Source organism: Phacochoerus africanus, chromosome 7 (assembly GCF_016906955.1).
Source record: "Phacochoerus africanus isolate WHEZ1 chromosome 7, ROS_Pafr_v1, whole genome shotgun sequence".
Taxonomy (NCBI): domain Eukaryota; kingdom Metazoa; phylum Chordata; class Mammalia; order Artiodactyla; family Suidae; genus Phacochoerus; species Phacochoerus africanus.
Window position 1 is genome coordinate 559,345 of NC_062550.1, and position 22,654 is coordinate 581,998.

At 57.8% G+C, this 22,654-nt stretch overlaps 1 protein-coding gene across 1 annotated transcript in view; it reads right to left on the reverse strand.

The window, feature by feature from the left end:
- MOV10L1 (Mov10 like RISC complex RNA helicase 1) overlaps positions 1-21,212 on the reverse strand; it is a 57,370-nt gene extending 36,158 nt beyond the window's left edge. The window contains 10 exon segments of the mRNA XM_047788397.1: positions 1,018-1,132; positions 3,622-3,816; positions 4,923-5,055; positions 5,403-5,641; positions 6,730-6,853; positions 9,140-9,341; positions 9,554-9,666; positions 14,138-14,300; positions 19,322-19,506; positions 21,116-21,212. Coding sequence (XP_047644353.1) covers positions 1,018-1,132; positions 3,622-3,816; positions 4,923-5,055; positions 5,403-5,641; positions 6,730-6,853; positions 9,140-9,341; positions 9,554-9,666; positions 14,138-14,300; positions 19,322-19,506; positions 21,116-21,212 — 1,566 coding nt within the window.
- Positions 21,213-22,654: the final 1,442 nt, after the last annotated feature.

Sequence of the window (22,654 nt, forward strand, 5' to 3'; positions counted from 1 at the left end):
CACGTCCCTGCAGAGCACCCTCCGCTCCCACGAGGCCGGAGGGCCGTGCAGGGAGCTCCCGCCCCAGCCCCGCGCCGAGCCTGCCCTCCGGTGCAGGGTGACCAGCCCGCAGGGGTACAGTGGCGGCATCGCCACCCAGCTTCCTCCCAAACCGCCCCTCCCCTCACCCGCGCCCCCTCGAGGCCCCCCCATCCTCACCCACGTCTCTCCAGCCACTGTCCAGTCTCTTCCTCCTCCTCACCCCGATGCAGCACAGGGGGGACCCCACAGGGCCGGGCCCTCACTCCACCCGCTAATCCTCAGTCAACGGGCCCCCAAAATGCTTCCAGGAAATGCCCTCCTGAGACAGGGCGGCGCCCTCCCTCACTGCAAGGGAGCAGCTGCCAGGCTGCACCCCCCCACCCCACACCCCCGGCTCCAGCTCCAGCCACCTGCTGCGGCAATGGCGGGCACACTCAGACAAGACCTCGCTCAGGGCGAAGGTTTTTTTTCCGGCGGCGCCCTCAGCGTGTGGAAGCTCCTGGGCCAAGGATCGAACCCATGCCGCAGCTACGGCCTGGCTACACTTAACGGCAACACCAGGTCCTCGACCCCCTGAGCCACAGGCAGAGTACGGATGAGCCTGAGAACGGACGCTACACACCCGGGGAGGGGAGGAGCGGGAGGGAGGGGACGGGCCAGGCAAGGCAGCCCCCGCTGCCCCGCACCGGTCCGTGTCCCCTTCCCAGCTGCTCAGAGCTCCGGCCCCACTGCAGGGTCTGCGTGAGAGGCTGGGCTAGTGGCAGACGGTGTCCCCCGTCCTGCTCTGCCCCGGCCCCCTAAAGCCCCAGGGCACGAGTCCCTGAGGCCGAGGGCAAGGCCCCCATCTCTCGTCCTGAAGCTCCCGGCTCCCTGCGCGGAAAAGGAGCCCGTGTGCCGTCTGTCGGACCCCCCGACGGGACTCGTCCTGAGCGCGTCAGGAAAGGGCGCCTGTGGCGAGCGCCGCACGCTCTGTGTCTCGCGCCGGACCCTGCCTACCTCTGCGAGCAGCGGCTGAAAGGTCAGGATGTCCATCTTCTGCTCCACGCACTTCTTCAGCCTGTCCGGAGTCGGGTACTGCGGGAGGAAGCTGGGAAGCTGCCGTCGGGAGTTCCTTGGGAAGAGAGCCGGCCGCCAGCGCGTCACACCAGACGCTCCCCTTGGCAGCCGCTCCTGCCGCGCAAAGACCGGGTGCTGGGGTCCGCCCTGCCCGCGGCCCCCCGAGAGCAGGAGGGCCTGGAGCCCGTGGGGCCGACAGCACTGCTTCTGAGGCGCCAAGGAGCTCGCCTCTTCCCGCCCCGTCTTTCCCCTCGCCTTTTACTCAGCTCAGGGCCCAGGCGGACAGCACGGCCCTCACAGGCATCATGAAGCCTCACCACGGGGGTCCGGTGACACCCGCCATCGCGCAGGGACACGAGATCAAAGAAGAGGCAGAGAGCCCTTGTCCCCGTGAAGGGACCTCGGGATTCACTCTCATCACAACTCTCACGCATGACGCGCTGCAGAGTTAATTCTACCTGTTGCGCTATACGCCGCGTCCCTGGGACCTGCGACTGCACCTACGACGTTTGACTCTTTCATCGGAACGCCCCCCCCTCCCTCCACTTGGTGACCACAAACCTGTTTTTTCTATGAGGGTGTTTTTTTTTTTTTTTTTTTTTAGGGCCACACCCACGGCATATGGAGGTTCCCAGCTGCCGGCTGACACCACTGCCACGCCAGATCCGAGCCGCGTCTACGACCTACACCACAGCTGGCAGCAACGCCGGATCCTTAACCCACCGAGCGAGGCCAGGGATCGAACCTGCAACCTCATGGTTCCTAGTTGGACTGGTTTCTGCTGCACCGCAGCAGGAACTCCCACTACGAGTTTTTTGAAGTACAACTGACTCAGGACACTACATTAGTTCTGCTACACAACAGTGATTTGACTGTTTTGCCCCTTTTCAAAACGCTCACCACAGAGAAGCCGTCAGGATGTGTCGACACACGAGCGTGTTACACGTTACTGACAGTCTCCCACACGGCACGTAGCTAGCTGTCCGTCCACCCACCTGCCCCTCCATCTGTCCATCCGTCCACCCACCCATCCGTCCACCCATCCACGCGTCCCTCCATCCACCCGCCCCAGGGAACCAAGGCAGCCGGGACAGGCACTCTGGGTCACCGCCTTGATGGAGGGCAGCAGACTTCCCGTCTGAGGGATGCCTCCACACGTGACAATATGTTAACAGTCAAACAGGAAAAACTGACTAGAGAATTAAAACCCTTGCCTTGTTCTGTATTTTTTTTTTGTCCTTTTTTTCTTTGCTTTTTTCAGGGCCACACCCGCGGCATATGGAGGCTCCCAGGCTAGGAGTCTAATCGGAGCTGTAGCTGCCGGCCTATGCCAGAGCCACAGCAATGCCAGATCCAAGCTGCCTCTGCGACCTACGCCACAGCTCACGGCAATGCCAGATCCTTAACCCACTGAGCGAAGCCAAGGATCGAACCCGCAACCTCCTGGTCCCTAGTCGGATTCGTTAACCACGAGCCATGACGGGAACTCCCTACGTCCCTTCTTGAGTTGAGCCGAATTATAACGAGAAAGCTGCTTGGTGCGCCCCTAAACGGCAGCCTCGAGGTTCTCAACAGTCCCTGTAACTGGAGCCCAACTACCTGGACCACAGCCTGCAGGTCACAGTGACATCGGGCTCTTGGGTCCCCAGAGCCCGCCCAAGCCCGGTTTACGTGCTCACCACCGACTGCTCCTCTGTGTCGGGAAGCACAGGTTTACTCCTCCTAACCGTGGGCGTGGGGGTGGGGGCGAACTTTACAGATGGGACCAAGGCTCAGAGAGGTTGGGAAACCGGCCCGGGATGACACAGCTTCCTTGCGGCAGTGCTGGGATTAAACAGCAGTCTAACCCCAGAGGTCAAGAGGCACACGACACTCGAACAGACCATCCCTCAGCCCGCACCCGCGGCGAAGCCCTGACTCCTCATCCGCAGCTGTTCCCGGGGAGGCGCGATCTGCCACTCAGAGGTGCCGTGATGGCAAAAGGGGTACGCAGCACCCCAGCCACTTGGCAAGAGCATGAAATCCCCCCCAGGCCCGCAGGTCACCATTTTTGGGTTTCGTAACGACAGACAAGACAACGTGGATGAGCAGCACTTTCTCCAGATGCCCAGCTGAAACCTGGGCCGTCCCCAAGCCCCGAGTCGCTAGCAGATTGCGTTTGTTCCTTAACTTCCTTGGGCGAAGGTGTTACATGCTTCCAACAGGCTTCAAGGAGCCAACGACCCTGCTGGCCTGACACGTGACACTGGCGGCTGCGCACGCTCACGAAGGCCACGCCAGCCACGCCTCACTGACCCCTTGCTGCTGGGAAGGTGAGAGGCAGCAGGAGCCGAGGGCCAGGCGCCGAGCGTCCCGGCCCTGCGAGCAGCTGGGGCGAGGCAGGCCCTGGCCTCCGCCGGCCCTGCCCTCGCGGTGCCACCCCAGCAAGGGGCTGGGCAGAAGCTGGGCTGCAGCCTCGCCCTTCACCTGGGCCACAGGGCAGCCGGGCGCCCGCACACCAGCGGCCCGAGATGCGGCTCACGTTGTCCCTTCCGCGCGCGGTACCTTTTCTGCGTGGTGACGACCACTGTAGTTTTCGTGGACGCTGGCGCCGGGGAGGTTCTGGACTTTTTCCATGAGAACGGCTCTCGCACAGCGACCAGCGACTCCTCCTCACTGACGACGTCCACCTCGAGGAACCGCCCGACGACGAAGTCGGAGAAGCAAAGCAGGAGGAGCTCCCTGCAGCGGCCGGGATTCCTGGGAAGCCAAGCACCGTCCGGCCTGAGTCCCCGGGGGACCCGCGGGCTCAAGGCCGCCTCCCGCGGTCCAGGCGAGGCAAGTCCCAGAGGCGTCGCCTGCCAGGGGCTCTCAGCCTTCAACATCGCTCTCCCTGGGAAGAGAGGACGCTCTAAAGGAAGCGCTGAAGCCTCTCCCAAGCTGCGCGCGTGCGCCGAGGCCAGCGGCCTCTGCAAGTCTGCAGCCCGAGAGCAGGATGGACCTTTCCAGGGTTCCCAAGGCCGCACGAGGACTGCGCAATGGGACCAAAAAGACACCACTTCCCACTTGGCTGTCCGTCAACTTCCTGCTGCTGCTCGAAACCTGGCGCGTGGCACCCGCGGCCCTGGGCGCTGCAGCTCGCCCCACGCCGGGCCCGCATTCGTTCAAGAGGGCACCACCGACGCAAGGGCTGCCGCCGGGGCAAAGCTGTACCCAGGGCCTGCGCAAGGCATGGGTTTATGAGAGCCTCCTTCCAACAACAGCACATCAGTGAGGGCAGATGAGAGGGAAGGGGGCTGCAGCCAGAACGGGGACCAGCAGGCAGAGCCTGAGGTTCTGGACACGGGCAGGGAGGCCGAGGAGCAGGAAGGTTGCACTGACGGCAGGGCAGGCGTGGGGAGCAGCAGCGGGAGGCTCAGGGCGGGGGTCCCGGCGCCTCGGCAGGTGCCCTCGCTCAAGCCACTTTCTCCGTCCCTGCCTTTGCTTATGGTTTTCTTTCATCAAAAGTTACCAGGAGTTCCCGTAGTAGCGCAGTGGTTAACGAATCCGACTAGGAACCATGAGGTTGCGGGTTCAGTCCCTGCCCTTGCTCAGTGGGTTAACGATCCGGTGTTGCCGTGAGCTGTGGTGGAGGCTGCAGACGCGGCTCGGATCCCGCGCTGCTGTGGCTGTGGTGTAGGCCGGTGGCTGCAACTCCGATTGGACCCCTAGCCTGGGAACCTCCACGTGCCGGGGGAGCGGCCCAATAAACAGCAAAAAGACACACACAAAAAAAAGTTACCAATGCTTTTTCCAACACTCCAACCCAGAAGGACCAGACACGAAGCCTAAAAAGACCACTCCCTCCACGGCCTCCAGCCACGTACTTGGCGTCACACGTAGTCACAAGCATGGTTTTTCCACCCGGAGGGATGAGCCCGCCAGGCTCGGGCTGTGTCGCCTGCTCCCAGGACACACCCGCTTCCTTTTCTCCACCTTCTCCTTGACAGACGCCGGCATCTGGGAGATGAAATTTAAATGCAAAATTAGACCAAGGCTGGACTGTTCCGACAGCGGTGCTGCTGGGGGGGAGGGGGGGGTGTCACACACAGACCAGGGCAGACGGTGGCTGCCAGACAAGCAAGGGGGCAGCAGGCCGCCTCTCGCCAGCCCAGACTCATAGGAAGCTGCTCGTCGAGAGCACCTCCCCGTGTTTCTCAAGCCGTCTTAGCCCTTGAGCATCAGAGAAAGGTCCAGAGCAGGAGCTCGAGGTGGAAGCACTGCCAGGTGCCTGCCCAGGACCCGGGAGCAGCTGCGCGGCTCCCAACCCTCACGGGCGGTCTTGCGGGCACAGCGGAGGCGTCTACCTGCGGAGGCTCCTTCGTTGTTCACTGAACCACCTGCCAGCATCGGATGGGTTTTGTCTTTTCTGCAGCTGTCTAACGAGTTAACGTCTTCATCTGAAAAATTCTTCTCAGGAGCAGAAACGACAGACTCTGTGGGGCACACTGGAATTTCATCCGGCATCTGAAATCGGAACTGCTTGGCTTTATCCCAGCCCGCCAGTCTGCAGCTGACTAAGGTCTGGGGAACATCTCCCTTGTTCCTGGAGAGAGAGAAGGCGCTGTGAACACAGGATTTGTTCCTCTTTTTTTGGGTCTTTTCGGAGTCGCAAGTGCAGCACATGGACGCCCTCAGGCTAGGGGTTGAATCGGAGCTGCAGGTGCCGGCCTACACCACAGCTACAGCAATGCCGGATCCTAGTCACATCTCTGACCTACGCCACAGCTCATGGCAATGCCGGATCCTTAACCCACTGAGCGAGACCAGGGATCAAACCTGCGTCCTCACAAATACTAGTCAGGTTCTTAACCTGCTGAGCCACAATGGGAACTCCTCCTTTTTTTCTTTAATTTAAAAAAAAGGAGAAGTTCCCATCTTGGTGCAGCAGAAAAAAATCCGACTAGGAACCATGAGGTTGCGGGTTCGATCCGTGGCCTTGCTCAGTGGGTTAAGGATCCGGCGTTGCCATGAGCTGTGGTGTAGGTCACAGAGGCAGCTCAGATCTGGTGTTGCTGTGGCTGTGGTGGAGGCTGGCAGCTATAACTCTGATTAGATCCCTAGCCTGGGAACCTTCATGTGCCACGGGTGCGGCCCTAAAAAGACAAAATAATAATAATAATAATAATTTTTCTTTTATGGCCACGACTGTGGCATGTGGAAGTTCCCAGGCCAGGGACTGAATCTGAGCTGCAGCCATGGCAACACCAGATCCCTGAACCCACTGCACTGGGCTAGGGATTGAATCCATACCTCCCCAGACACCTGAGCCACTGCAGTCAGGTTCTTAACCCACTGAACCACAGCAGGAACCCCTCTACAGAAATTCTTTTTTTTTTTTTTTTTGGTGTTTTTTTTAGGACCACACCAGCGGCATATGGAGAGTCCCAAGCTAGGGGTTGAATCAGAACTACACAGCCACAGCCACTCAGGATCTGAGCCGTGTCTGCAACCTACACCATAGCTTACGGCAACGCCAAATCCTTAACCCACTGAGGGAGGCCAGGGACTGAACCTGCATCCTCGTGGACGCCAGCCAGACTCGTTTCTGCTGAGCCACGACGGAACTCCCAGAAGGTCTTGAGTCGAAGTTCTGCAGCCACCAGGGAGGTCTCGTCTGAGCGGCACACTCACTCTATCCAGATGGCCATGCTTTTCCTCGTCCCTTCTCTCAGCGTCCCCAGACTGGTCGTCCTCGTGACTTCAACACCACCTTTGTTTTCCAGTAAAAGAGCTCCGTGGGTCTCGTCAGCAGCTTCTTCAAGGGCAGGGAAGCCTCTGGAGAAAACAGCCACAGGACAGCATCAACTGGCGGGTGGTCCTGGGGCCCCAGCAGCCCCACTCCCATGGGCTGCAAGCCCCCTGCAGGCAGGGCAGGCCAGGGAGGAGAGCCCAGGCCCAGAGGCGACCATGGCTACAACACTCAGAGCTTCTGAGCAGGGCCGCACGTCACCCTCGAGAGGCAAACTCGAAGCCCTGTCAATCCAGAGAAGCAGAGGAGTGGGCACCGCCAGGGGTCAGGGACTCCCCGGTTCCCCAGCCTTCGGGTCGCAGAGGGAGGGGGTGCCTGGCCCTCTTCCCGGTCCCTCTCAGGCTGCTGGGAAGGGCTCTGCTCATCAGGGACCCACAGCTAAGGCTCCATTCGGAAAAAGAGTTGCTGCTTCAAAGTACCTGGAAATAATTAAGTGAGAACTTCTCTCTTTGGCAAAAGAGAGGAGTCCACCCCGGCCTGGAATGGACGTCCCCTCTCCCCTGGCTCTTTCTCTCCCTGAGCTGGCCTGCACTCCTAGCAGACAGGCCCCTGCACACCCAGTCCCTGTCCACACTAGGCGACATCCTCGACCACACCAGCGGCCCCTCTCAGCCAGCCCCCCAGACGCCTGCTGCCTACGCATGCCTCCCTCCCACCACCCGCTCCTGTCCACATGCACCCTCTCGTGCCCTCAGACCAGGGGGGCCGTGGGTGCCGCTCGGGACGAGAAGCCCACCAGGGCGGGAGTCGTGAGCCACGCGAGGGTTCTGGGCCCATCCCGCCCAAAGCCGGAGGCAGGGAGTCGGCGGGAGGCCTGGGTCTGGAGGGGGCTGAGCCCCTTTCCCACGGCACTGCTGCTGTCCTTCAGACGCCTGGGAGGGCAGCTGGACGGTGGGCCTGAGCGGAGGGCAGCAGCCCCCACTCGGGGGGCTTCAGCCGTGGAGTCAGGACCAACTCCGGAGGAACCGGGGGTCGGGACGGTGGCCGCTGAGCGCGAGCTGGAGGGACAGACGTGGGGACTGACCCTCACAGGCCTCATCTCGTGCCCGGCCAGGGGCACGAGGGAGTCTCGAGAGCTGGGGTCCAAACATGAGGTGTGAAAACTCCCGTGGCCCAGGAGGACGACCACCGGGGAGGCAGACCTGAGAGAAGCCCCGTGGAACGTGCTCTGGGTTGAGAAGGCCCTCCCTGCACGGGCTGCCCCAACTCACGTCCACGCAGGGGCCAGAGTCCCCTGCAGCCCCGAGGCCACCCGTGGTCAGGGAGCCCGCTGGCGGTGCCCCCATCCGCTCGGCTCTAAAGCCGGAGCCTGGGCCGCTGGAGGCACAGGGCAGCCTAAAGGGAGTGCGGGAAGAGTCGGGCTGCGCCCCAGGGACCCAGAGCCGGGGCAGGTTATACGTCCCTCCCACGACTCGCTGTCCCTGAGGGCACGCTGGCATCGCTTTCTCTGAGGGTCAGCTGGGGCCAGGTACTGGCCGCCAGCCCACCGTCCTCCCCGCCCATGGCAACCAGGAGCCCAACCAGGGCCCTGCCCTGCAGAGAAGACTCCAGGAAGAGAGGGTTTCCACCGTGTGTTTACTTCAAGCGCACAAGGCTCCAAGGGACCCAACACCCAATGTGGGAAGGGGGCCCCCAGCTGCTGCTTCAGGCGGCGACTGAAGTGAGCTCCCAGAATGGCAGGAAGCCTGGGAGCTGGGTCAGACCCCACCCCCGGCCCAGACACTGGGCCCAGGAGCACATGCCTCGCGCTCGTCCTCACCCACCGGTCCTGCCCCCCCCACCCCACACCAGACAGCCCTGCACCGGGCCGCGCCCTCTGAACCTGTCACCTGTCCTGAGACGGGCACAGCCCGCCACCCCGCTCCCAAAAGAGTGGCACACGCCCCAGGTGGCTCGCAGACCTGGGGCCAGGTGCTGGGACGTGGCGGCACGTGAGACGGAGCTGCTGCTGAGCTGCGAGGTGGAGACCAGGAGGCTCCTGCAGGGGGCGGACCAGCTGCCCGAGGTCAGCGCCGAGGAGAAGAGCGGGCGTGGGGCAGCTCCTTCCCCGGCCCTGGGGAGGGCGGCCGTGTCGCCTGCAGGAGCTGGGAGGCGCCGGGCCACGCAAGGCAGGCGGGTGTTTTAAGAACACGTCTAATGTGACCGACAAGGTGCCACCACGTGAAAAGAGAACGAGACGCACGTGCGGCTCCACCGCCACGTGGCGGCGATCGTCACCCCAAGAACCAGGCTGCAGCCAGCCCCGGTTAACCGTGAGGAGCCGGGCAGCCCGCAGGCCTCCCTCCCCGAAGCCGCCGTCTGCTCACCGCCGCTGCGCCGGGGTCATGCACAGGGCCCTCCACGCGTAGCACGACTGGCTGCTCTCCACCACCACGGCGCTGACCACATCAAACCTCCGCGGCACGTAGCCTTCCGGAAGCTTCAGGGAGTCCAAGGTGAAAAAGATGCAGTCGTCGATCACGCCGTTCCTCCCGCAGAGGCTGGACACGCACACCTGCAGCACAGTCCCCGCAGCGCCGTGAACGGAGCCTGCTTGTGCCCAGCGCGCCCCCTCCCCCCCAACTCCGCTCCCCGCGCCAGCCCGGCTCCACGGAGGGCAGGTGCCACCTCCGCAAGGACACAGCCCTCTCAGTAAGGGCCAGGGTCTTCTCATCCCTCAGGGCTCCCCAGCGCGCCCAGGAGCCCGGCCCGTGGGCCAGCACCTACCCTGTCCACGCGCTTGTACCGCAGCGGCTTCACCGAGACGGCCTCGCTGCTCCACGTGCCCGGCCGGATCCAGTACTCGGCCTCCACCCAGTCTCCCTTGCAGGGCTGAAAACCTCCAGGGCGGGAAAGCGGGCAACGTCAGAGTGTGCTGCCCACTCTCAAGTCACATTCCTGCTCCGAGGCAGGCGGGAGCGTCATAAGAGGTGCTGCCACTCCTGCCAGACGCCGCCTGCCCAGCCCAGGCCGCGCCTAGGTCTCCCCGCTTGATCGGGGGAGGCAGGGGCCCAGAGAGGCCCGCGGCCAGGCCCGGGTGCACTCGGCTGGCGCACCGTCCAGGGTCCCGTCTCGTTCCAGACACTCCCCACGGTTTTTATAAAGAAAAGCAACCCAGGGTCTTTACCAACAACCGACCCCAAACACGCAGAACCGCAGGCCTCCACCTCCCGCCTCCCGCGCTCCGAGGCGTGGGGTGGGGTGGGGACGTGTGCTGCTTCTCCACCACCAACCGAGCACCCTCCCCATCAGGGATGCAGGGTGGGCGGCGGCAAACGCAGGTGCGCTCAGACCTGGGCCTGGGCAGCCGTGCCCGTGCAAGCCCAGTGGGGGCGCCCGTGTGTGCCAGGGAGCTGGCGGGCGGGCAGGAAAGCTGGGAAACCGCAGGTTTGGGGACACGGTGGCCAAGCGACCTGACATAAAGCAGGGCACGGACTCAAGAGGTTGGCTATGGTGCATTTTCAGCAGCCATAAGCTCAAAAAACAAAAGTGCCTAAATAAACACTGTGCTGGTTTCTCAAGAAAGCTGGTAACGCGCCCGTAACAGCCCAAACAGCCATAGACGCCCGCTACTGGTCACAGGGCTGAGCTGGCACCACGGCGGTGCCGAACCACAGGAGACAAGCCTCCTGAAGCACTGGCTTGGAGGGTGCCCAGAAGCCCAGGTTAACGACTGAACAAACACACACAGGTCCATGTGCACGACTGCGGTCATCGGATGGTTGCTGACGTGATTTTGCCAACTTCACTCTAAATCTTCCCAGACACTCAGAGAGTGAAGCAGCAGCCGTCACCCTGCTGGTTGCCTAAGAGTCACCTCAGTGAGAAAAAGGGCAGAGCAAATCCCAAAGCAGTCCATGTTCTCCTCATCACCATCACGGAAGCAAAGCAAAGTCTCTGGAAGGTGAAGCTTTTGAAGGAGAAACACCGGGCACTACTCTGAACGCGGCTATGATTCATTTGAGAATCCTACACTGGAGGTAAAATCATTTGTAAAATGATAATAAGAATGCAAGGTTTTTTTTTTTTGGCCTTGCCCTCGGCATATGCGAGTTCCCAGGCTAGGGGTCGAAATGGAGCTGCAGCTGCAGGCCTACTCCACAGCCACAGCCACACCTGTGCTGCGGCTTACGGCAATGCCAAATCAGCAATGCCAGAAATTAAGGATGTTAACACGTGCCAAGACCACAGTGGCTAAATAAGCAACATTCAACTGTTTCAGTGTTCTTTTTTTTTTTTGTCTTTTTAGGGCCGCACCCGCAGCACATGGAGGTTCCCAGGCTAGGGGTGGAAAAAGAGCTACAGCTGCCAGTCTACACCACAGCCACAGCCACATGGGATCCGAGCTGCGTCTGGGACCTCCACCACAGCTCACGGCAACACCAGACTCTTAACCCACTGAACAAGGCCAGGGATCGAACCCGCAACCTCATGCATCTTAGTTGGGTTCATTAGCCACCGAGCCACAACAGGAACTCCTGTTTCAATATTCTTTAATGTACCCAGCTATCATTTCCCTTTTTTCTAGAAGGAATTTTAGTTTCGCAAAAAATTTTTGAATAATAGTACTTAAAAGATCCACCAATATAATAAAGTCAATTCGCTCATCGATATATAAACATTCTAAAAATGATTTACTGTTGATTAATTTTAACAGTCCTTTTCACTTCTCATCTGTGTACCAGTTTGGACACTACATCACCTGGCCACCCCAGCTATGCTTACAGCCACCGGAGAAAAACAAAGCCCCCGCCAGGCCACAAGGCAGGGGTCCAGGGCCCCTGGATGAGGTCAGGGCTGAGCTCCTGGGCCTAGTGGAAGGTCTCAGGAAGTATCCGTGGACTTATCTCACTCTCACAAGTGGGTGCCTGCACCAGTTTAATTTGAAGAGAAAGAAATAACCTGACCCAGGCTGGGAGCTCAAGCCACACCAGCTACGCAGGACACACAGGTGCTAAGGGGCTGTTCGGCGCCTGCCTGGACACGAAGAGGGAAGCGGCAGGACCACTGCACAAGCGGACTCCAGACCCTCCCCGCCCTGCCGAGGGCAGTGGTGCCCACTCAGGGCCATTCTGCCCCCAGGGCCACAGGGCAGTGTCTGCAGACGTCCTGGGTTGTCATGACCGGGGGTGGGGGTGACGGCATCCAGCAGGGAGGCAGCTAAACATCCCACAACGCCCGAGGCAGGCCCCACAGCAGAGCACAACCGGCCCATGCGACACAGTGCTGAGCATCAGAAACCTGCTCTGGGCTCAACGCCCAAAGCCACATGGTTACCATTCACGGACGTCACGTGCACCACGGTTGAGTCCTGCGCCTGGTGTTAAGAACGCCCACAAGTGTCATCAGTGGGCCTAGATCGCAAGTGTCTCGCCCACAACACTGGGTGGCCGCCCCAACGCCACACAGCCCGGCACCCGCAGGCTCACGCGCCTTCCCAGCCACACCCCTTCCAGAAACAGCCGGCGCTGGCTCCTGTCCACACCACCAGCTCATCCTCTGCCCCCGGGAGCCGGACCTCACCAAGGACACCTCGGACAGAACGCCAGCTTCACCTGGAGCCTCGCCAGGGCTCTGGGTCTGCTCTGCACTCAGGTGCCAAGCCTGCTCGTCCCAAAGGAGTCCCAATCCACTCCAGCCCTGGCCGCGCCCAGCACCGGCGTAGCCCCCGACAGCAGAAAACACCCTGCCCGGCCTGGAGCACGTCCGACCAACGGCGCCGGCCGTCGGAAGGCACTCCCGTCCTTGCTGAGAGAACATCGGGAAGGAAGGAGTGTGTTCTGACTCCTGCGAAGCAAACGAGGTCGCAGTGGCAGCGGCCTTTGTACCTGAAGTTCCAGGGGTCCCGGCACGCCCGGCCCTGCAGGCACTGTCCAGGGCGGCCTTCACCCTGCCGCCCCGGAGGTGGGGAGCGGGACAGCAGGCGGCCCCTTCCAGGGAGCGTCCGCTGCTCTGCTTCAGAGCCCCGTGACCTGGGCCACACGGGGCTCTCGGCCTCAAGAATGCTCTTTTCGCCGCAGCCACCCAGCTCTGTCCTCCCGACAGCCGCTCTCTGGACTCGCAGCGCAGGAGGACACGGCGCTGGGCAATCTCTCCACCCGTGCTGCTGCTGCTGCTGCTTTGCCCCTTCTCTTTTTACAGCCATGCCTACAGTGCGTGGAAGTGCCTGGACTAGGGGCTGAATCAGAGCTGCACCTGAGGCCTACGCCACAGCCTGTGGCAACGCCAGGTCCTTAGCCTGCTGAGGGAGGGGGACTGAAGCCACAACCTCACAGAGTCGATGTTGGTCCTTAACCTGCTCCGCCACCGGGGAGCTCTGCCACCTGAGCTTCTGGTGCCAGTCCTCAGGGTGAACCTTCTCCTCTGCCCCTTCCGGCCAGAGCGGGCAGTGACGTCTCCTGGGCGTGGTCACAGGCACCCGAGGACTGGCTTGGAGCTGAATAACCCCAGGATCGACCTCTCCAGAACCAAGAGTTTCTCTGATACAACAGAGATTTAAAAATCCCAGGCGGCCACCTGTCCTTTTCAGTCTGGGGACTCTCGGGAAACATGCAAGGTCAGAGCCCGGATCTTACATCCAAGGCAAGGAAGAGAGCCAGCAGCCCGCTGGGCTGGGCTAGCGGGCACAGCCCTACTGCTGGGGCTCCTTGGCAGCTGGGGGTGCGCAGAGAAGCCCTCCTCCCCCTCCCTTCTGATGGCACTGCCCTGCGCGCCACGAGGCTAGAATCAGCTCGGCTCAGCCCCCGCCCTGACCCCCGCCCCCCGCCCCTTCCCTAAGCCCCGCCTGATGATAGGACAACCTGTCCGGGCTCCCTCATGCCGCCCTGCCTTGCTCCCCAGCCCCCAGCGGAGACAGCAGGCACAGAAACAGTTGTCCAGTTAAATAAGCGATGCTGGAAAATTATTTCCTTGGGCATTAAAACAAACTCTTCGATCAGCTAAAGACAAATGCATTAAAACGGACGTATGTTCTTTAGAAAGGCGCAAGGTTATCCCCGGGTCCTTTCTTAAGTGACTTGTGACAGCACCGCTGTGGGGTCTTAGATTGGCAGGAGGAACAGCTACCCAGAAGCTGATAACTGCATCCAGCAAACGGACAGACAAAGGACAGCAGGCCCACCCGGTGCCTGGAGCCCCTGCGCACGGCCACACCCAAGGAGCTGCTCCCGTCCGCAGGCCTCCGCAGGCACACAGCACGGCCAGCCGTGGCCCTTGTGACGATACGCGGGACCATTCAAATCGGATGATGCACATTTTTGGAAAACCACGACCCCTCCTCTGGACCGTGCGGCAGAAGCGCGGCGAGCGTACCTTCACACACGCTGTCCAGGGAGAAGTAGGTGGTCTGGCTGATGTAGCCGGCGCCGGCCACCAGCGAGGTCACGCAGCCAATCAGCACTCGGGGCCTGGGGTCAGACAGTCCCCTGCCCTGGCTTCTGCTGTCATCCTCCCATTTATCCAACACAGCTTCCACCTGCAAGACAGACAAGCTGCTACTTAAGACGTAACGAGGACGACGTGAACAGCAACCTGCTGGCTGAAACCCCTATGAGCAACGGATGCAAAGAATCTTCAGTGAGACAACCGGCAAACTGAATGCAGCCGCACAGGAAAGGGGTTACACAGCCCGTGGTCAAGAGGGGTCATCCCAGAATGCAAATGCGGTTCAGCAATTGAAAACCCGTCGGTGTGACACACTACTCGGGCAGAACGAAGGAAAAAATTACCCATGATCATCCGAGGTAACAGGGAAACGGCATGTGACAAAACTCAACGCCTTTTCACGATAAAAACCCTCAAGAAACTAGGGAAAGAATGGAACTTTCTCAACAGGATAAAGTCCATGGATGAAAAACCCACAGCTCACATCATAAGATAAGGCACAAAGTAAGGATGCCTGCTTTCATCCACTTTTTTTTTTTTGGTCTTTTTAGGGCCTCACCCACAGCATATGAAGGCTCCCAGGCTAGGGGTTGAATCAGAGCTGTAGCTGCGGCCTACACCACAGCCACAGCCACGCCAGATCCAAGCCGCATCTGCGACCTACACCACAGCTCATGGCAACACTGGATCCTTAACCCATTGAGCGAGGCCAGGGATCGAACCCACAAACTCATGGTTCCTAGTCGGATTCGTTAACCACTGTGCCACGACGGGAACTCCTCACCCACTTCTGTTTAAAATAATGCTGGAAGTTCTAGCCAAAACAATCAGGCAAGAAAAAAAAAAATTTAACATCCAAATTGGAAAAGAAGAAGTAAAATTATCTATCTGCATATGCCATGATTGTATATACAGAAAACGCTAAAGAATCCACAATAGGAGTTCCTGTTGTGGCTCAGCAGGTTAAGCACCCAGCCAGTATCCATGAGGATGCAGGTTTGATCCCTGGTCTCGCTCAGTGGGTTAAAGGTCTGGCATTGCCATGAGCGGCAACGCAGGTCACAGATGCGACTCAGATCCTGTGTTGGTGTGGCTGTGGTGTAGGCTCGCAGCTGCAGCTCAGACTTGACTCCTAAGCCCGGGAAAAAAGGAATCCATAATAAAAACCTGTTAAAGCTAATAAATGAATTCAGCAAAAAGAAAAAAGAAAAAAAAGGAATCCATAATGAAACCTGTTAAAGCTAATAAATGAATTCAGCAAAATTCCAAGATACAGAATCAATATACAAAAATCAACCGTACTTCTACATACTTGAAACAATTCAAAAAAGGAAACTGAGAAAATTCCATTTATGATATAGCATCAAGAAGAAAACAGCTACAAATAAATTCAACCAAGGAGGTGGAAGACCTGTAAACTGAAACTATAAATGTGACGGAAAGAAATGAGAGACACGAGGAGACTGACCCTCGGCCCACGTTCACAGGCTGAGGTCACGACATCAGCACTGCCCAAAGGGCTCCGCGGATGCAATGCAACCTGTCACAATCCCGATGACGGTTTTGGCAGGAACAGAAAAACCCATCCTAAAATTCATTCGGAATCTCAAGGAACCCCGAAGAGCCAAAATAATCTTAACAAGGAAGAGGAGACTTGGAGGACTCACTTTTTTTTGGCTGCAGCATGGAGCACCTTAATGTGGGATCTCAGTTCCTAGACAAGGGATTGAACCCAGGCTGCAACAGTAGAAGCACCAGATCCTAACCACTAGACCACCAGGGAACTCCCAGGACTCAAACGTTTTTATTTCAAAACTTACCACAAAGTACAGTAATAAAAGAGTGTAAAGACAGACAAAACAAAAACAAAAACAAAAACAAAAAACACCCAATGAAACAGAATAAAGAGCCCAGAAATAAACCCTCACATACATGGGTCAAATGACTTTCAACAAAGATGCCAAGACCATTCAATAGGGAAAAGGTTTTCCCTGTTGTCCAGTGTTCTCAAAAAATGGTGCTGGGAAAACTGGATCTCAACATGCAAAAAATTAAGTAAGTCAAACCCGTACCTAATACCATCTTGAAAAATTAATTCAAAATGGGTCAAAGACTTAAATAGCTACAACTATAAAATTCTTAGAAGAAAGCAGAGGTGAAAATCTTCCATATCTTGAGTTAGTCAGTGATTTTTTAAAGTGTGACCTTAAAGGCACAAGCTGTAAACAAAAGGAGAAACTGGACTTCATCAAAACGTAAAACTTCTGTGCATCAAAGGATATTATTTTAGAAAGTGAAAGAGTCCCCGGATTGAGAATAAACATAGACGTCACATATCTACGGAGGAGGAACATCCAGAATACGTGAAGAACTTCAACTCAACAATGAACCTGATTAAAACACAAGCAAAGGAACTGAAAAGACGGTTTTCCGAAGAAGGTGCATAAATGGCCGATAAGCACGTGAAAAGATGCCCAACACCACTAATTACCAGGGAAATGTAAATCAAAACCACAATCAGACACCACTTCATGTCCACAAGGGTTGACACTGCTGAAAAATGGAAAGTAGGAGCTCCCGTCGTGGCACATCGGAAACAAATCCGACTAGGAACCATGAGGTTGAGGGTTCCATCCCTGGCCTTGCTCAGAGGGTTAAGGATCCAGCGTTGCCGTGAGCTGTGGTGTAGGTCACAGAGGCGGCTCGGATCTGGCGTGGCTGTGGCGTAGACTACAGCTCCAATTAGACCCCTAGCCTGGGAACCTCCATATGCCACTGGTGCGGCCCTTAAAGGACAAAAAGAGACCAAAAAAAAAAAAAAAAAGGAAAACAATTCATGACGGTGGAGATGTGGAGAAGCTGGGACCCTCACGCTGCTGGTGGGAATGGAAAACGGTGCAGCCAGCAGGGAAAATACGGCAGTTGCTCAAAAAGTAAAATACGGGATTACCACATGACCACACAATTCCACTCCAGTGTACAAAGAACTGAAAACAGGGACTCACAAAGGTACTTGTTCACAGCGGCACTATCCACAAAAGCCAAAAGGCAGAAGCAACCCAAGTGTCCATCAATGGATGAGAGGAGAGACAAAACGCAGTCTAGGGAATTCCCGCTGTGGCACAGTGGAAACGAATCCAACTAGTATCCATGAGGATGCAGGTTCAATCCCTGGCCTCACTCAGTGGGTTAGAGATCCAGTGTTGCTGTGAGCTGTGGTGCAGGCTGTAGACTCAGCTCAGCTCCCGAGTGGCTGTGGCTGTGGCTGGCAGCTGCAGCTCCCGTTCGACCCTTAGCCTGGGAACCTCCATGTGCTGCAGGTGTGGACCTAAGAAAAAAAAGGAGTCTATACATAGAATATTATTTAGCCATAAAAAGGAACGAAGTTTCAATACCCATCACATGGATATACCTTGGGATATGTATACCTGTATACATACCTGAGAACTTCCACATGCTGCAGGTGAGACCCTGAAAAGCAAAAAAGAAAAAAAAAAAGACAGCATTTATTAACTGCAACAGTGATAAAGCTGTCTTAACCCTTTTAAAAAGTAGCTGAGCTCAGTAAGCTTGCCAGCTACCAGATTACATAAGATTTCCTAGAGAAGAAAAAAGATTTGAAGATACAAAGTAAAATTATACTGACAATGGAACAAACAACATTAAAATTCTCAAAACCAAACTTAACAAGGAATTTGCAGAACCTAAGTGAAAAAAGCTGAACTACAAGGAGAACACCAAGGAAAGCCTGAATAAGCGGACAGGAGAAGACGTGCCAGGATCCACGTGTCACTCGGTCCAGAGATCCACAGACTTGGTGCTGGCCCGGGAACCTGGGCCCAGGAAGGAGCAGAGCGAGGTGAGAGCGGGGAGAACTGGTAAGAGGGAAACCAGCCTGCTACCCCCACCCCAAGACGCAACCAGGCCTGGGGGCCCAGGTGCAGGCCCCAGAAGCGGCAGGGTCCAGGCGGGCGGGTGCTGGGGTGCGGGAAGGGGCCTTGCCACTGAGTGAGTGCAAAGGGTGGCCTCCACAGAGGGGCCTGGCTAGCCCCTGGGAAAGAAAGTGCTGGTTCCTTCTCAGTCCGTACAGCCAATGAACTCGAGGGAGATGCAAGATTTAAAGGCCAACAGACCCTTTTCAGAGGAACTCCTGACTGCGTTGTCTGTGAGATGTGGAAAAAGCCTAAGGATCCTCAAGGGGCCCAAGAGCCACGTGGAAAAGACAAGATGCCCTAACTACAGAACGACTGAACTTCATAAGCAAGGTCAACAGATGATCCTGGGGGAACTGCCTATAAGTCTACACCATAATTTTCCTTAAAAAGCCCTATTTTCCACAACACGGGAAGGTTAATTTTAAAAAGCTAAATTCAAGCAGAAATGCAAAAGGACACCGAAATAACTCAGAAAAAAGGTGAAAATTAAATCTACTTTAAGGCTTAAGTGCAAATTAAAGTGATAAGATCCCTTTTCAAAGTGGGAAATAGTTCAGCCTGGTAATCTCCAGCCCCTTCTGCCAACACTGGCTACCAGGCTCCTGTCCTGCTGCCGAGCGTAATCAGCACAGCGCCGTTACTGCCGGGGCATCTGATGCTGACCATTAACCCGTGAAATGCACGCACTCTGTCAATTCTACCTCCAGGAAATGAGAACACAAGAATGCTACGTTTTCAACAAAAAGGGGGAGTTCCTGTTGTGGCTCAGTGGTTAACGAACCTGACGCGTATCCACGAGGACTCGGGTTCGCTCCCTGGCCTTGCTCAGTGGGTTAAGGATCTGACGTTGCCGTGAGCTGTGGTGTGGGTCGCAGACGCGGCTTGAATCCGGCGTGGCTGTGGTGTAGGCCAGCGGCTGCAGCTCTGATCTGACTCCTAGGCTGGGAACCTCCATAAGCCAAGGGTGTGGCCCTAAAAAGACAAAACACCAAAAAAAAGAAAGAGTTGCTGAAGAATACAATCCACTAATTGTCTTTACTAACTGAGTAACAAAGGGTCCACAGAATTAACGCTTTTGACAGGAACTGTGGAAAGGACTAGGAGACTAGATGGGAAGCGGTAACTGTCCCCCCACAGCCCCAAACCGCAGCCGGTCTCCACGGGGCGGACTCCTTACCCGGATGGCCTTCAGTCCACTCGACACTTGGTTTTCCTCCACGAGCGCAATAACCTCCTGGCCAACGTTTAGAAGCACTTTGCTGGTCACGGCCTCGTGGGAGAAGTAGATCAAGTCGTCGATCATGCCATAATCGCTGCAGTACCTCGTCACCACACCCTGGACAGTCTTCAGCTTGGTGTCACCTGGGATGGCAGGGAGAAGGGTGCCCTGACCACAAAGCACACGCACACCCGTTAGGCCCGTGCAGAGACTGGGGTACTGGGCGCCCGGGGCCAGGAGCCCTCTCGGCCAGAGCACCCTCCCTGGAGTGCCCACAAGGTGGGGTCTGGAGGCAGGCTGCCCAGGCTCCCCTGGGGCACAGACGGTGGACTCAGTGGGGAGAGCTCTGAGTCCAGAGCCGGATGGCCTGGGTCTGGATCCCAGCTCCTCCGGTGCCACCTGCGGTCTGGGCCAGGTCTTCAACCACTCAGAACCTGTTCTCACGTGTAAAACAGAGACAGGCAGTCTCCGTCCCGCTGACAGAAACCTGCCACGCACAGACCCCTGGGGGGCTGGCACAGGTCAGGAGGCAGCAGGAATTGCTGTCAGCGCTGTACCAGCATCTGGGGAGTCGTCAGCTCTGTCACCACCGCCCTTATCCTTTTCGTCATCAGTGACACCCGCAGCAGTGTCAGGAGAGTCCGTGTCATTTCCCCGTACCAGGCACTTGGAAGATTCTGGGCTTGGGGAGCAAGTCTGCTATGAGCAGGGCCTGCCCTCAGCCATTCAGGACGCTGAGTCCTCAACGCATCAGGGGACTGAACCGGGGCCCAGACGCCCGGAGACGTGTCTGCTCATTCGCAGACACAGCAGAAACGCCCGGGGCACAGCACAGCCACAGAAGCCTGCTGAAGCCAGGCCCGGAACGCCACCTGCTGCTGAAAGGGCGCCTTTTACCGACAGCACCCGCACGGACCAAGTAAGGGGCTCCAGGTCACAAAGCCAGCCAAGCAGGCATGACAACTCTGGCCTTCAGCATGCTGGCTCAACAGGGAACTCCAGGTCTGACCTCCCGGCTTCTCTGGTGGAGAACTTCACCGTCTCCGAGGTGAGAGAGAGCCCTAGAGAATCACTATCCTGAGGTCAAGTCTCAGACACAGGGGAGGGACTGGGGCAAAATGCCAAGGACCAGGGGGAAAGCCCTGGGTAACTCTGGGCGCCGGGGAGGGGCAGTGCGCGGAATCGAGGCACAGCCCCAACTTCAGGAAGGCGGTTCAAAAACAATTTCAAGCAAAGAGAAGCACGATCCCGCGAGACTCTAAAAAGGCGCTTTAGGACAGCGTCTAAGCACACAACTAGCTCCCACTCATTCTGACCACAGGACGCCGGGAAGGCGTGGGGAGACGTCCCGCCCGCGCCTGCGGCGCAGAAGCACACAACGTGCAAGGAGGGGGCACGACCGGACCGGCCCGGGCGCCAGAGAAGCAAGACTGGTGTTCCACACCACGCCAGCCGCTCTCATGCAGGGAGAAGGCCTGTTTTCCCTGGAAGGACAGACCTTTAAGGAAAAAACGCGCTTCGGCTTCGACGCAGAAAACACCAAAGGTCACGCTGGCATTTCTCGACACACGAAGGCCCTGAACACGGCCCCACACCCCTGCCCCTGCAACGAGGGCGCAGGACCAGGCTCCTGCGGCAGCAGCCGCTGTCCTAGGTCGCGGGAAAGTGGGCGGTCACCAGCCGCTTCCCGCCCGCCCCGCCGCGAGCGGCTCCATCCCCACCCGCAGCCCTCGCAGCCCTCTCCCGACGCACCTTCCGCGAGCTCGGGCCCCCGCGGCCCGGCCTCCTCCTCCACAACTTCCGCCCTCCGCCAAAAGAAGGCCACCAGCTTGGCCGCGAGGCGCAGCATGGCCCCGCCGAAGCCTCAGCCGCCGCCGCTGCCCGAGGTGGCCGCACGCGGCACGCAGCTCCCGCCGCCCTCGGCCTGCGCCTGCGCGCCCTCAAGACGGGCCAATAGGCTTGCTGTGCCCGCGCCTGCGCCCAGGCCCCGTCGACCTTGGCCAATGGGCGCGCCCCACGTGCGCAGAAGCCTGTTCGCAGCTGGCCGTTGCGGCCGTTAGTGCGCCGGCCCCCAGGAGTGGCGCAGGGTGGGCGGGACGGCGTGCCTGGCACGTGGGGCGTGCGCTGGTGGGCGGGGCCTCGCGGACGTGGGCTGCTCCCTCCTCCAGGAAGAGGCGCGGGGCGGAGCCTTTCGCCCGCAGCGTGCTGTTAGGTGCGTCTTTGACAGACGGTCTTTGGAGTTGAGGAAATTCCCTCTGTTCGTGTTTTCTGACGCTCTGAGCATGCTTGGGTGTGGAATTTTCTCAAAGGCTTTTTCTGCATCTATTTAAAGGATCATGCCTTCCGCGCCCCCCCCCCCCCCCGCCCCGTATTAGCCTGTTAAGAGGAGTGAGTTATACTTACTGTCAAATGCTAAACCACCCCTTGCTTTCCTGGGAAAACTTGCTTGGTCATGATCTATTATCCTTTTTGTATGTCGATTTGCCTTTCTCATGTTTGGCCAAGGTGGTATTTGAATGATGAAGACATTTTCACATACGGAGGTGTGGGGAAGTCCTTCTGGCTTACACCTGATGTCTCGAAGTCCTAACCAGAACAGCCTGTCTTGTGGTCTAGCAAACAAGCCTCGCACATCTGCTTTAACAAATTCACTTTGGCCATTAGTTGAAGGGCTATTTAAGTTACCAGTATTGAGCCATATTGCATAAACTTGGGTAATTTCATCTTTTAAGGGATGTATACTTTTTCTTTAAATCTTTTTTAGGGCCACACCCCCCGGCATATGGAAGTTCCCAGGCTAGGGTTTGAATTGGAGTTGCAGCTGCTGGCCTACACCTCAGCCACAGCAACTCGGGATCCGAGCTACATCTGCAACCTACACCGCATCTCATGGCAATGCTGAATCCTTAACCCACTTGGCGAGGCCAGGAATCGAACCTAAGTCCTCATGGATAATTTTCGGGTTTATTAGCGCTGAGCCACGACAGGAACGCCAAGGGATTTACACATTTCATCCATAGCGTCCAAGTATTGGCTTAAGTTGTTCATACTATTTCCTTACCATCTTATTTATTTTTTGGCCACCCCGTGGCATATGGTGTTGCTGGGCCAGGAATCAGATCCGAGCCACAATTGTGACCGAAGCTGCTGCACCAGATCCTTAATGTGCTGTGTGGGCAGGGCCTGGGGATGGAACCTCATCTCAGTGCTCCTGAGATGCTGCCAGTCCCGTTGTGCCACAGCAGAAACTCCTCCTCTACCATCTTTTTGGTGTTGTAGTGATGAACCATC